Source organism: Phaseolus vulgaris, chromosome 1 (assembly GCF_051622355.1).
Source record: "Phaseolus vulgaris cultivar YP4 chromosome 1, ASM5162235v1, whole genome shotgun sequence".
NCBI lineage: Eukaryota > Viridiplantae > Streptophyta > Magnoliopsida > Fabales > Fabaceae > Phaseolus > Phaseolus vulgaris.
In genome coordinates, this window is record NC_143498.1 from 1,165,224 (window position 1) to 1,181,195 (window position 15,972).

Genomic DNA, 15,972 nt, shown 5'->3' on the forward strand with positions numbered 1-15,972 from the left:
CGTCCTGGCTTTTCTTCCCCGTATCTTCTTTCTGTGATCTGTTTGTGAACGTGCCTCCTTACCTGGGTGCACACAACACACGAAGGTACTTGCGTGAATTTTTTCAGCGTAATACGGACCTAGAACGAAATTGCAGAAATTAGGCCGGAATTTCACAAGTTTCGGTAGAGGATAGCCTTGGTTTTGCACAAAATTTCAGAAAAATTCTCCCGGAATAGTTTTTTTCCCAAAACTCCACCCAAGAATCTCCACTGAATTTGGGACAAAACGCGACATATTTCAGGTCGAACAGATGAGTATTCACCCACGAAAAAAATCAAAGAGTTTCACACACAAACGAACCTTCCTTTCGGCCCTGGCAGTGAAGAATAAAAAATTTATTGCCAATCCTGTGGGACGAATCTGGGGCTCAAACATCAGCCAAAACTCAACAGACACAGTGACGAATGTCTGGTAAAAATTTCAGACCAAAATACCCAAGGAGTAAGGCGTAGTAAGTCCCAGACCGAGAGTGAACAAAACCGGTTTTCCGAAAACAAAACGTCCTGGCTTTTCTTCCCCGTATCTTCCTTTTGTGATTCGTTTATGGACGTGCCTCCTTGCCTGGGTGCAAACAACATACGAAAGTGCTTGTGTGGATTTTTTTCAGCGCAATACGGACCTAGAATGAAATTGCAGAAATTAGGCCGGAATTTCACAAGTTTCGGTAGAAGATAGTCTTGGTTTGCACAAAATTTCTGAAAAATTCTCCCGGACTACTTTTTTCCTGAAATTCCACCCAAGAATCTCTGCTGAATTTGGGACAAAACGCGACAAATTTCAGGTCAAACAGATGAGTATTCACCCACGAAAAAAATCAAACAGTTTCACACACAAACGAACCTTCCTTTCGGCCCTGGCAGTGACGAATAAAAAATTTATTCCCAATCTTGTGGGACGAATCTGGGGCTCAAACCTCAGCCAAAACTCAACAGACACAGTGACGAATGTCTGATAAAAATTTCAGACCAAAATACCCAAGGAGTAAGGCGTAGTAAGTCCCAGACCGAGAGTGAACAAAACCGGTTTTCCGAAAACAAAACGTCCTGGCTTTTCTTCCCCGTATCTTCCTTTTGTGATTCGTTTATGGTCGTGCCTCCTTGCCTGGGTGCAAATAACATACAAAAGTGCTTGTGTGATTTTTTTTCAGCGCAATACGGACCCAGAATGAAATTGCAGAAATTAGGCCGGAATTTGACAAGTTTCAATTGAGGATAGCCTTGGTTTGCACAAAATTTCTGAAAATTTCTCGCGGAATAGTTTTTTCCTGAAATTCCACCCAAGAATCTCCGCTGAATTTGGGACAAAACGCGACAAATTTCAGGTCAAACAGATGAGTATTCACCCAAGAAAAAAATCAAACAGTTTCACACACAAACGAACCTTCCTTTCAGCCCTGACAGTGACGAATAAAAAATTTATTCCCAATCCTGTGGGACGAATCTGGGGCTCAAACCTCAGCTAAAACTCAACAGACACAGTGAGGAATATCTGGTAAAAGTTTCATACCAAAATACCCAAGGAGTAAGGCGTAGTAAGTCCCACACCGAGAGTGAACAAAACCAGTTTTCCGAAAACAAAACGTTCTGGTTTTTCTTCCCCGTATCTTCCTTTTGTGATTCGTTTATGGACGTGCCTCCTTGCCTGGGTGCAAACAACATACCAAAGTGCTTGTGTGAATTTTTTTCAGCACAATACGGACCCAGAATGAAATTGCAGAAATTAGGACGTTATTTCACAAGTTTCGGTAGAGGATAGCCTTGGTTTGCACAAAATTTCTGAAAATTTCTCCCGGAATAGTTTTTTCCTGAAATTCCACCCAAGAATCTCCGCTGAATTTGGGACAAAACGCGACAAATTTCAGGTCAAACGGATGAGTATTCACCCACGAAAAGAATCAAACAGTTTCACACACAAACGAACCTTTCTTTCGGCCCTAGCAATGACGAATAAAAATTTTATTGTCAATCCTGTGGGACGAAGCTGGGGCTCAAACCTCAGCCAAAACTCAACAGACACAGTGACGAATGTCTGGTAAAAATTTCAGACCAAAATACCCAAGGAGTAAGGCGTAGTAAGTCCCAGACCGAGAGTGAACAAAACCGGTTTTCCGAAAACAAAACGTCCTGGCTTTTCTTCCCCGTATCTTCCTTTTGTGATTCGTTTATGGACGTGCCTCCTTCCCTGGGTGCAAACAACATACGAAAGTGTTTGTGTGAATTTTTTTCAGCGCAATACGGACCCTGAATGAAATTGCAGAAATTAGGCCGGAATTTCACAAGTTTCGGTAGAGGATAGCCTTGGTTTTGCACACAATTTCTGAAAAATTCTCCCGGAATAGTTTTTTCCTGAAATTCCACCCAAGAATCTCCGCTGATATTGGGATGAGTATTCACCCACGAAAAAAATCAAACAGTTTCACACACAAACGAACCTTTCTTTCAGCCCTGGCAGTGACGAATAAAAAATTGATTGCCAATCTTGTGGGACGAATATGGGGCTCAAACCTCAGCCAAAACTCAATAGACACAGTGATGAATGTCTGGTAAAAATTTCATACCAAAATACCCAAGGAGTAGGTTGTAGTAAGTCTCAGACCAAGAGTGAACAAAACTGTTTTTCCGAAAACAAAACTTTCGTGCTTTTCTTCCCCGTATCTTTTTTTTGTGATTTTGTTATTGACGTGCCTCCTTAGCTAGGTGTAAACAACATATGAAAGTGCTTGTGTGAATTTTTTCAGTGCAATACAAACCCAAAATAAAATTGCAGAAAGTAGAGCAGAATTTCTCAAGTTTTGGTAGAGGATAGTGTTTGTTTGCACAAAACTTCTTAAAAATTGTCCTGAAATAGTGATTTTCTGAAATTCCAGGTAAGAATCTCCACTGAATTTCAGACAAAACGCGAAAAATTTCTGGTCAAACGGATGAGTATTCAACTGCGAAAAAAATTAAACAGTTTCACAAAAAAACGAACCTTCCTTTCATCCCTGGCATTGATGAATAAAAACTTTATTGTCAATCTTGATGAACGAATCTCGGGCTAAAATCTCAGCCAAAAAATAAAAGAAACGGTGATGAATGTTTGGTAAAAATTTTAGACCAAAATACCCAAGGAGTAAGGCGTAGTGAGTCCTAGACCTAGAGTGCACAAAATTGTTTTCCGAAAACAAAACGTCCTGGCTTTTCTTCCTCTATCATTTTTTTGTGATTTTTTTATTGACATGTCTCCTTGCCTGGGTGCAAACAACATGTGAAAGTACTTGTGTAAAAAAAATTTCAGTGCAATACAAACCGAGAATAAAATTGCAGAAAATAGGGCAGAATTTCAAAAGTTTTTGTAGAGGATAACCTTGGTTCGCACAAAATTTCTGAAAAATTCTCCCAAAAGTGTTTCTTCCTCAAATTCGATGTAAGAATTTCCACTAAAATTGGGAAAAATTTCAGGCCAAACGGATGGGTATTCACCCACGAAAAAAATCAAATAGTTTCACACACAAACAAACCTTCCTTTCAGCCTTGGCAATGATGATAAAAAAATTTATTGCCTATCTTTTGGGACAAATCTAGGGCTCAAATCTCAGCCACAACTCAATACACACAGTGACGAATTTCTGGTAAAAATTTCAAACCAAAATACCGAAGGAGTAAGGCGTGATAAGTCTCAGACCGAGAGTGAACAAAACAGCTTTTCCAAAAACAAAATTTCCTGGCTTTTCTTTCCCTTATCTTTTTTTGTGATTTGTTTATTGACGTGCCTCATTACCAAATATTAAAGTACTTATGTGACTTTTTCAGCGAATTATGGACCCAGAATGAAAATGCAAAAGTAGGACTGATTTTAAATATTTATTATTTTATGTTTTTTAAAATAAATTAAAAAGTGGTGGGTGTATAAAATAAAAGAGGTGTGACAAATAGTGAAAAGCCTGTGAGTTAATGGACTCACTTATTTAGGTGAGAATGGTGCGGATAATAAAAGTGGGGGTGAGGAATAGCTAAATGCTTAGCAGCAGAATGAGCCCAAGCTTTTGAAAATGGTACAGATATTAGAAGCACGTTCTAATAAAGTGCTGGGGTGAAAATATCAAAAGAAGATCCCAAAAAGCATTTAATACATAACAACGTGCATCCCATTTCTTTTGCTCTTTCTTTCTCTTTAAGGAACCACCTTCAATTCGGCAAATTCCGTGTACATCCAACCTTTTTTTAACTTTACATACTTTTAAATTTCCAAAAATAAAAATTTGGAATTGGAATTAACTCTGGAAAAGCATACTATTTTGTTCTAGAAATAAAAATTTGAAATAGAATTTAAAAAAATAAAATCTCATTCTGAAAAAGCCATTTTGCGATACAAAAAGTTCGTTTCAAAATAATAATTTAAAAATATATTCTAAAAAAGGGCGTTGTTTAATACTGAAAGAGTAGATTGATATGATGCAGGAAGTATGGCCTTCAATTCTTGCAAATATTCACTCATGAAATAAAGTCATGGGCCCACAAGCATGCAAATTTCCTCGCAAAAGTGGTGCCCACACATGTACGGGAGTTTCTTCCTACACCCCGACTAGTCTATCATCTCATGTTTTCTCTCTGCAAATCATTTTTCTAATGTTTTCTGCAAGTGTGTTGCTAGCTGAAGTACGATGCAATTAGCTAAAATACAGTGCAAGATACAATCTCAAGACGTTGTAGAATCATCATAGAAAAATTAATAACTTAAATAGTGTAATCCATTACCGAGTACAGACAAAATAAAAAGGCTTAAAAAGTTGTTCCCAAGTTATATAAATTGGCCTGCTTTTCTTCTATATTGTACTTCTACAGGAGTTTTTGTGCAGATTGACAGCACTTGATGCTGTAGCATTCAATACAATCTTTGCAATATGAGAAATTCTAGGATATCCTCAGAAATTTAAGGGTTCTCTTCTATATTGAAAAACTCTTCCTTAATGTGTCCAAACTCATTTAAATATTGGTCCAAAAAACATACGTACCAAAACCCTTACAGTTCTAAAGATATCCTGCTCACCCCTCTTGTAGTATTAAGTAGTCTGATCTGCACATCAGGAACAAAAATGTTTCCTTGTGATATCACTCGTACGCACGAAACAATTAATTTGTATAGTCAGTACATATAACAAATTAATCAATAAGTTTTGCTCGGGGGAAAATAAATTAAAAGACATATTTCTGGTTGCAGGGATTACATTAAGTATATAATGAAAGATACACAGCCTAGCATGAACCAAATTTCATAACATGAGAAGAAGGAAACGAAACCTAACCTGGAGGTTACTAGTGGCGAATTTGACATTAATTAGTTCTCAATAACGTTTACATAATCATTTTTTTTTTGTGGAAACAATGACCTAAAATGTTCCATACGATTAACATATGAAGTTTCCCAAGAACGGGATTCAGCACTGCAGTATCTCGACCATTGCAAAGCAGTGGGAGGTAATGCAGACTCAGCCTTCAAAGCAACCTGTATGTTAGTCAAAATAAAACTAAGTCAGCAACTTAAATTAAATAAAAGATTTAATTTCAAACAAAATTAATCACATCATACCTGTACAAAGTGACAATCATGCACCAACCCAATGGCAATAAGGCGGTGCCTTGACTGAGATAATGGTGGTCGTCCTCTAAGAGGGAAAAATGTCATGGACTCCTTCAAGGATAAAGAGACTAGAACCACGTTATATCTTGAGGCAATTACATAACCCATATCTGGTATGGTCATCCACTTTTTAATAGATGTCTCCTTGTCAACATACAAAGATTGCCTCAGTTCAGCCACTCGATCATTGCTACCAAAGAGTTTGGCGTAAATATCTTGCCACTGTTGAAGCTCTCTAATCAAATCCTGACGAACTAAAGCCCATGATTCCTCACCCATACCAAGTTGAGCTGCAACAGCACGATAACCACAATTTGAATCTGCTTTCACATCGATAATTTCTTCAATAAACGGATGGATCTGAATCGGAAATTGGTCCATCATTGGCAGAACTCTTCTTCTTTTAGACTCATGGACTAGTTGATGAGATGAAGGGCAAGATGAAGGGCATGATGAAGGGCAAGATGAAGTGCCACTATGGGTAGGATGCATTGCATCAACATGCTCCCGATGTGAAAGATCACAAAGAATTGATCTATCTCTTTTTGACCCTGGAGCACCCTTTATTCTTACCACTTTAGGAGTTGGACACTTTGAAGTTGTATCAGGAAATGCTAGTTCATGCAATTTAGCCTTTAGAATAATTTTCCCAGCACAATCAAGTTCCTGAAATCTCTGGAGCAAAGCATCCAACTCAGGTTGCAGTGATAACTCAAACTCCTTGTCATCCATTCCTCGATCAAAGTTTAACTTCTTCCAATGAACATGAATTGCCTCCAAGGGAATAGGATGGCGCATAGTACTGTACCTAGAAAGTTCACATGCACAAGGAAGACCATGTGTAGTTCTAACTATGCAACAACATTTAGAACTATCAGTACCAACAGTCTTAACTCGATCATACTCGTCAGTTATATGACTCAATGCACTCCTCGATACAAATCCTTGCAGTTTGATGTATACTGGAGTATTATGCATATGATCCACTACATTTATGCTTTTCTCAAATGAAGACTTAATCTTTGTATGTTGCAAAGTAATCATGTCATTCATAGCATCCCAATAACTACACATATCATTCTTGCTATCTTGCAGCAAATTCTTTAACTTACAATTTGTTGCCTCAACCCTGTCAAGTAAAACATTATAATAATATTTAAAATAATAAGTATATTAATAATTATTATAATAGTCTTGACAAAACAACTGTACTAATAATTAAATTAATAATTAGTATACTTTTAATATATTTTTCAAGATGAATTATTAAAATATAAGTTTAGACATACCTATTGGTTGTTGTGTTACCCAAATGCATCACCTGATTTGTCCATGAAGTGACAAACTTTTCCTTGTGTGGGATCAGCCACATATTTTTCACATATTCACCAAAACTAGGAAAACCTGAGCAAACTTTTTCAAATAATGCCAAACGCTGCATATATTCACTCTCATTAGAAGAATTCACAACAACATCCCATGCATCCATCACCAAGTCTTGTTTCTCCTTTGGACGGACTATCGACATGCATTTGGCCTTCACGTTCTTGTTGATATGAAACCGACATAACAAATTAGAAGAGCTCGGAAAGACAACTTGCACTGCATTCATCAAAGAAATGTCTCTGTCAGTCACAATCACCTGAGGTGTGTCTTCATCTTTAACAATCAATCCTCTTAACTTCTGTAGTACCCAAGTGAAGTTGTCAGCTCGCTCAGACTCCACAAAAGCAAATGCCACAGAGAATGTTAAGTCTGTTGAAGTAACTCCAACAATCTCAAGCAATGGCAATGGATACCTAGTGGTTGTATAAATACTATCAATTATCAAGACAGTATTGAAAGCACCCAGAAGTTTAATGGCATCTGGATGTGTCCAGAATATATCTCTGATAACATTGGAATCATCCACCTTTCTATGCCAATACACATACCGCTTACGTTCCAATAATTTCAGTAGGTATTGCATTTCTAAACCTTTTTGAGAGGATCGATAAGCATGTCGAGCATTGTAAATCTGCTTGATAGTAGTGACATTATCCATGTTATAATCTTTCAATGTCAATAGAATATCTTTTGGCTTCATCATGTTCTTTGTCATATCATCAACCAAAGACTTCTCCTCAGCACTCAACCGGCCTGCATATGGATGACCCGCTAATGTTTCCTCTAAGTCATGATTGTGACAACCACACATTACCTTAACAATCCATCCTTCAGACTTTTTCAAAGCTTTTCCCCTTAACCTGAAGGGACACTCACATTTTCTACTACCATTTACCTTTCGGGAAATTGCATTTTTGTATGGTCCTCTATATTTTCCACTTCTATCGCAGCCCAAAATTATAAATGTCTTCCTTTGATTACGTCTTGTAGTTCTTGTAGGTTTTGTAGATGTCTCTGATCTCAAAATAATAAGGACAAATCCATTCTCTTTTGCAACATCTCGAGCCCAATTTAACATTGCATCTCGAGAAGGAAAAACCTGAAAATATAAATAATTTAACAAAGGCAATAACTTAACAAACATAATTTATTGTTCAGTTACCTCTGTAGTGTTAAATGCATCACTACAATCCACAGACTTATTTGTTGTCCCATCAATTAGCATATTCACATCCTTAGACATCTTATCAACACAATCTTCCACCTTTGGTCACAAAAAAAATTAAAAAGATAAACATCTTGAAAAAAATATAGCAAAATTGTCCTAGAAATTTATATTTGAAAGTATTCTCATAAAAAAGAACGTGCAGATTTAGGGTCTATCTAGAAAGTAGCCCACCCCATGCAGCTCATTATAAAAAACTGCAAATTTAGCATGTATACAAAACCATAAAAAGGGGAAGAGTAAGAGAATTTGATTCCCAACTATATTAAAAAGAACAAGCAGATGACAATTAGCCAAACAAATTAATTTGTCTCAAAATAGAACGTGAGATAAAAATTACGTAGAAAGCAATGTCTGTTATATGACAATGATAACAATCATTATACTTGATATTTATATTAACAGTAAGAAAGAAGTTGTTTCTTACAGCTATAATGTTCATTTTATTTCTCTTGCTTTTTCATTTCAAGACTTGTCACAAAGCTTAGGTACTTCTAATTAAGTAGAAATCTCCTCCTACCGCAATGCACACAAACGGATAACAATTTTTTTGCTATTCTAAAATACAAAGCATGCTTCTTTCCTATTGTTGAAATTAAGACATTTTTGCTATTAGGGAGGAAATTGAGAATAGAGACTTCTCATATTATTATTTTAAGAATTATGACGTGTTAATATGATTATATGCCTACAAATGTAGAATAATCCTTGTTTTTACAAACCATAATCCTAACTAAAAGGAAACAAATTGTGAGATATGGAAACCAATCCTAAAGAATAATTGAAATATGCTAAGATATGATTAAAAGATAATATTAGGATATTTTCATACATTATAATATTAACGTTCAAAACTACATATTTGAAGTGGTGTGCAAAATATCATTTCAGAATGCTGTCACTGTAATTAGTTGTCTTAAAAAATATTAACTTTTCCTATTTGAAATTCTGGAGGTTTCCTTGATTATTCTCAAGCTTTATTGTTGTCTCCATGAACACTTATGACATAGAACTTGAACTTGAACTTGGAACACTTCATGAAATGTGTCACATTATTGTTCATATTTTCTTTCCTGACTTTTCTCTGAAATGTGAAATTGTTATGAAGTGCAGCTTGCTGCTGTAAAGCTCTTCCTAATCACTTATACTTTGTGGTCCAATGGCCTTCATATTACACTTTTACTTAACATTTCCTAGGCAGTCTTGGCAGGCGATGCATTGCTGTAAGTTTTAACATTTAAATTTGTACTAAAATTTGCTTTTATTCCTTTTATATGTTTTTATAAATGAGTCTCATTGCGTGATCCATCCCTGCAGGGGAATGGCAGTACCTGATGCAACACCACCAAATGATGTAAAGCTGGTAATAGAAGACCATCCGTACTCTGCAGATGGGCTTATGGTCTAGTCTGCAATTGAGAACTGGGTCCGCACCTATGTGAAGCACTACTACGGCCATCCAAGCCAGATTTGCAATGACAGGGAGCTACAAGCATGGTACTCTGAGTCAATCAATGTGAGGCATGCTGATCTTAGGATTGAAAGGTGGTGGCAGAAATCAGAGGGATAGAAAAGGAGATTGAGCAAAGGAACTCTGATCCAACACTCAGAACCCCGCAACTCATGGGTACAAGGAGAGGATATTATTTTCTAACAAGGTAACCAACTTGAAAAGTACAAAGCATTTTTAATTTTAAATGCAGAGGTTGCCATTGGCTTGGAAAATCTCCACTGTCTAGGTAAGCAACAGATTCAGCAACTTCGAATCAAATGCAGACTTGATGTCAACCCCAAGAGAGGTGGTAGAAAATGACCAAATTAAGAACATCAAGGAGGAGATGGAGAGGAAGATTTCCTTCAAGAGCAAAGTTAGTGTACTAAGCAACATCAAATCAGTTTCAGAAAAGGATGCTCCTTTTACATCAGATTCTGCAGGAAAATCAAGTCATGCACCAAAGTATGTGAACCCTGGTGGGAAAAGGTAATGTCAGAAATTACTACTGTCTCTAGATTTGGTGATTTAAGCATTAAAATGAGGGTCTTCAAGGATTCTTCTTCTGTTCAAAACAACCTTAAAGAGGAAAGAATGAGGCAGATTTGGTTTCCAATAGCTAAAAGAACAGCTCAATGGTTTGGGAATAGAGAAAGAAGGTCTCAGCTATCTCTGGATAAACAACTACCATGAGATCTATAACCCAATCTGACCTTCCTGAGGTACAAATTTTGGTTTCAGTCCTTGTTCAACAACTTCGTATAGATTTTAGATTTTTTTGTTGAATGTATACAGTTAAGCAAAGAGGGTACAGGTTCCTAGTTTCGTTTCAATCAAACTCTCTTTTTTTAATTCTCATGATCTACATAAAATCTTTGTTAATCTTTCTATGACAGAAAATTTAAGGAGCCCTCATTACCACAGTAAGAGAAACCCTTGTAAACGTAAAATTGTATCTTCTTTTTCGTCCCATAATCAATTTTCTAATGATTTTCAACAAGAATAATAGAAGACAGCTTCATGTCATTGTGCTAAATAATGCTGTCAGCCCTCTTAATTTAAATATGTTCATATTAGACATATTTTATATCTCTTCCATTCTCTTTTGCTTAACACAAACATTGCACATTATTAATAATCCTATGTCGTGATAGCTTAGCAATATCATTTAGCAAAAAGCCCAAGCCTTGAAAAGTCTCGGGTTATAATTTAGAATACAGTGGAGCAAGTAATCATTTATATAAAATAAGTAAAAAGTTTACAAGTATTAGATTTTGTTGTGAAGAATGATGAAGTGAGAATAATAAGAGAACAGAGAAGGGACATTCTGGTTGCAGCCTTAACCAAAAAGAGCCAAACACAGCAAGGTGATTGTGCACCAAAAGTGGGATCTAGCTATGACTACCTTTGTTGGTGTTCTTGTGGTATTGTAGGAAGGGTCACATAGTAAAGTGAATGCACACTGAATGGAGAAAAGGAAACAAAGCATTTGCTTCCTAAAAGACACTGAAACAGTATAATTATTTTCCGACACATCAAGTGAATTCCATCCTTTGCACTCTCAATTTCCAACCCACCTATTCTATTATTCACTCCACACTTCTCTACTTATTCGCCCTTCCCTACACCATTCCTTCAATCACCACAATCAAAATCAAAACAGAATAGATGAAGTATGACATTATAAGATCAAAAAAATGATAGATCAAGTATTATAAAGCACTGTTTTGTTGTAATTACTGTTAGTCTCTTGGTTGTATATCTATCCTTGTTTGTTCATGACATTTATTACCATGAGGTATTTATTTATGTTAGAGAGTGAGTGAAAAGAAACACAACGCACCCTATGAAGAACTAAGCATGTATTAACGTAGAGTAGTGTATTCAGATGTATTAACCAACATCAGAATCAACATATTTTGTATCAAATCAACGACAGAATCACTCAAAACAAAATTATCAGCAGTTTAATACGAAAATCAAACCGAAATTAATCATAAAAAACGAAACAGCAACTAATCCAAGGGTTCAAATGTAAGAGTCACTAATATCCACATCGATTAAAAATCAAATAAAAACGAAGTAAAAATGAAAAAAGAAAATTCAATAAAATCAAACCAAAAACAAAAAAACCCTACCTAATTGTAAGAACAACTTGAAGCCTGTGATACTGAAGAACAGATTCAAGTACCTGCGTTTGAGCATAGTCACCAACAATATTGAGAGTCGCAAGCACGAGATAGAGGGTACGAGAGAACGAGAAAGACTTACCTAGATTTGAGCGAGGAACGAGTCAGTGAAACGAACCAATTGAACGAGACTGAGCGTGAACGAGACTGAGCGAGAACGAGACTGAGAACGAGCGAGACTGAGAAAGAGGAACGAAACTGAGAGTGCAGTAGACGAAGGAGAGGGTGTGAAGAAGAAGAAGAAGAAAAAGAAGAAGGAGACTTACCTGGATTTGAGCGAGGAACGAGATAGTGAGACGAACCACTTGAACGAGACTGAGAGTGAGACCGAGACTGAGAACAAGCACCACTGAGAAAGAGGAACGAGACTGACAGTGAAGAAGAAGGAGACTGAGTGGAGCATAGGAAGGAGACGGTCTGAAGAAGAAGAACAAGGAAAAAAAAGTTTTATCAACCATCCAAAATTTATTAAAATTTTAGAAAATTTTAAAAATTTATCTTTTCTAAAAAGTATAAAAAAAACTTTTAAAATCGAGAATTTTTTTTAAAAAAATTTAATATACAAACTTAAATAAATAATTACTAATAATTTCTTGCAAACTATTATTGATCGTAGAAATTTTAAATATTTCAAGAAAAAAATTCTAAAGAATTAATAAAATATGTACGTATTTCTAATAGTTTTAATTTAATAATATAATAATTAATTTTTTTTCAAATTAACCAATAAACTTTAATGGACAAATAATTCTAAAAATAAAAACCAATTTTATTTAATTGAAAAATTATCTTTTAGTAACATTTTAGAAAAATGATACTATATGTCATTAAATTCCCTATATAACATCATTTACACTTTTATTTTCCCATTTAGCATCCTTTTATTTTTATTTTTCTATCTAACACCTTTTTGTTTTTATTTCCCTATCTAACACTCTTATATTTTTTATTTCCCTATCTAACACCATTTCAAAAGTAAATTAAAAAATAATAAATTAAAAAAATTGATAATTTTAATTTTGAATGCATTAAAAAATAAATATTTTTAATGTTTAAAATAGTTAGAAATATAATTAATGAATAAAGAAATGATTTTTTACAAAAAAAAGTAATAAATTTAAAATATTTAGTTTAAAAATTATTTTTTTAAGAATGAAAAAAATAAAAAAATTAAACTCTACAACAACATAAAAGTTGAATCTATAAACATAAATTAGTATTTACTTTTATTATTGTTGATGATTTAATCATATTAATTTCAAGTACAAAATTCAGGACATAATTATAAAAAAACCAAGTTGAATAAGGACTGATATGGACATAGAGAACAATATGATCGAACAAAAAAATGTTCATATTGTCAAACACCAGGACACACATAAAGAACATGTCCCAACATTGTTGGATTGTACACTTCTTGTCATTAATTATGTTTCATTTCGCACAAACTATTTAATGTACCATTGAAGAAAATATTAACTAAATGATCATCTTTCATTTATTTTCCTTTTTATGATCAACATATATTTATTTTCCTAGGTGAATACTCATCTGTTTGACGTGAAATTTGTCGTGTTTTGTCCTAAATTGAGTCCAGATTATAACGTGTCAATTAAGGAAAAAATTATTTCGAGACAATTTTTCTGAAATTCTATGAAAAACCAAGGCTATCTCTAGCAATATTTGTAAAATTTCACCATACTTTCTGCAATTTTATTATGTGTTAACAAATTGCATTGAAAAATTCACACAAGTACTTTCATGTGTTGTTTGCACCGTGCTAAGGAGGCACGCCCATAAACAAATCACAAAAAGGAGATATAGGGAAGAAAAGTCAGGACATTTTGTTTTTGGAAAACCGGTTTTTTCACTCTCGGTCTAGGTCTTACTACGCCCTATTCCTTGAGTCTTTTGGTCTGAAAATTTTACCAGATATTAGTTCTTGTGTGTATTGAGTTTGGGCTTAGATTTGAGCCCCAGATTCGTCCCACAAGATTTTCAATAAATTTTTTATTCATCACTGCCAGGGTTGAAAGGAAGGTTCATTTGTGTATGAAACTGTTTGATTTTTTTCCGAGGTGAATACTCATCCGTTTGACGTGAAATTTGTCACTTTTTTTTTCCCAAATTCAGTCACGATTCTTACGTGGAATTTCAATAAAAAAATATTTTAGGACTATTTTTCTGAAATTTTGTGAAAAATCAAGGTTATCCTCTAGAAAAGTTTGTGAAATTTTGCTCTACTTTCTGCAATTTTATTTTGGGTTCATATTGCGTTGAAAAGTTCACGCAAGTACTTTCATGTGTTGCTTGCACCCTGCTAAGGAGGCACGTCCATAAACAAATCACAAAAAGGAGATATAGGGAAGAAAAGTCAGGACATTTTGTTTTTGGAAAATCGGTTTATTACCTCTCGGTTCGGGTCTTACTACACCCTATTCCTTGGGTCTTTTGGTCTGAAAATTTAACCAGACATTCGTCATTGTGTGTATGAAGTTTTGGCTGAGATTTAAGCCCCAAATTCGTCCCACAAGATTTTAAATAAATTTTGTATTCATCACTGCCAGGGTTGAAAAAAAAGGTTTATTTGTGTGTAAAACTGTTTGATTTTTTTCCTAGGTGAATATTCATCTGTTTGACGTGAAATTGGTCTCGTTTTGTTTTAAATTGAGTCCAGATTATGATGTGTAATTTAAGGAAAAAATTATTTCGGGACAATTTTTATGAAATTTTGTGAAAAACCAAGGCATACTCTAGCAAAATTTGTGAAATTTCGCCATACTTTCTGCAATTTGATTCTGTGTTGAAAAATTGCGTTGAAAAATTCACACAAGTACTTTCATGTGTTGTTTGCATTGTGCTAAGGAGACACTTCCATAAACAAATCATAAAAAAGAAATATAGGGAAGAAAAGCCAGAACATTTTGTTTTTGGAAAACCGGTTTTTTCACTCTCGGTCTAGGTATTACAACGCACTATTCCTTGGGTGTTTTCTTCTGAACATTTTACCAGACATTCGTCATTGTGTGTATTGAGTTTGAGCTAAGATTTGAATCTCAGATTCGTCCCACAAGATTTAAAATAAATTTTTTATTCATCACTTCCAAGGTTGAAAGTAAGGTTCGTTTGTGTGCGAAACTGTTTGACGTGAAATATATTGAATTTTGTCCCAAATTTAGTCCATATTCTTAAGTGGAATTCCAGGAAAAAATTGTTTCGAAAATATTTTTTTGAAATTTTGTGAAAAACCAAGGTTATATCCTCTAGCAAGATTTGTGAAATTTCGCCCTACTTTCTGCAATTTTGTTCTGTGTTGAAAAATTGCGTTGAAAAATTCACACAAGTACTTTCATGTGTTGTTTGCACTCTGCTAAGGAGGCACGTCCATAAACAATTCACAAAAATGAGATATAGGGAAGAAAAGTCAGGACATTTTGTTTTTGGAAAATCGGTTTTGTTCACTCTCGATCTAGGTCTAACTACGCCCTATTCCTGGAGTCTTTTGGTCTGAAATTTTACCAGACATTTGTCATTATGTGTATGGAGTTTTGGCTGAGATTTGAGCACCAGATTCGTCCCACAAGATTTTCAATAAATTTTTTATTCATCACTTCCAAGGTTGAAATGAAGGTCCGTTTGCGTGTGAAAATGTTTGATTTTTTTCAAGGTGAATACTCATCCGTTTGACGTGAAATATGTCGCATTGTCCCAAATTCAGTCCATATTTTTACGTGGAATTTCAGGAAAATATTTTTTTGAAATTTTGTGAAAAAACCAAGGCTATCCTCTAGCAAAATTTGTGAAATTTCGCCATACTTTCTGCAATTTTGTTCTGTGTTGAAAAATTGCGTTGAAAAATTCACACAACTACTTTCATGTGTTGTTTGCACCCTGCTAAGGACGCACGTCCATAAACAAATCACAAAAAGGAGATATAGGAAAGAAAAGCCAGGACATTTTGTTTTCGGAACACCGGTTTTGTTCACTCTCACTCTAGGTCTGAAAATTTTACAGACATT

The 15,972-nt window shown here is 34.9% G+C and overlaps 1 protein-coding gene across 4 annotated transcripts; it reads right to left on the bottom strand.

The window, feature by feature from the left end:
- Window positions 1-4,712: 4,712 nt before the first annotated feature.
- On the bottom strand, window positions 4,713-12,423 carry LOC137817721 (PKS-NRPS hybrid synthetase cheA-like). Of its 4 annotated transcripts, none has more exons than XM_090303659.1 (8): window positions 12,220-12,423; window positions 12,036-12,132; window positions 11,903-11,955; window positions 8,210-8,311; window positions 6,951-8,146; window positions 5,611-6,790; window positions 5,327-5,526; window positions 4,713-5,097 (listed from the first exon to the last, which is right to left on the bottom strand). In XM_090303659.1, the coding sequence occupies exons 4-7, from the start codon at window positions 8,288-8,290 to the stop codon at window positions 5,359-5,361; spliced, it is 2,625 nt and encodes an 874-aa protein (XP_090159785.1). In that variant the 5' UTR covers window positions 8,291-8,311; window positions 11,903-11,955; window positions 12,036-12,132; window positions 12,220-12,423; the 3' UTR covers window positions 4,713-5,097; window positions 5,327-5,358. The 4 variants fall into 4 exon arrangements, with proteins under 4 accessions (XP_090159785.1, XP_090159818.1, XP_090159750.1 ...); XM_090303692.1 differs by having other exon boundaries at window positions 11,903-11,934; window positions 12,220-12,385; XM_090303624.1 differs by lacking the exon at window positions 4,713-5,097 and having other exon boundaries at window positions 5,213-5,526; window positions 12,220-12,420.
- Window positions 12,424-15,972: the final 3,549 nt, after the last annotated feature.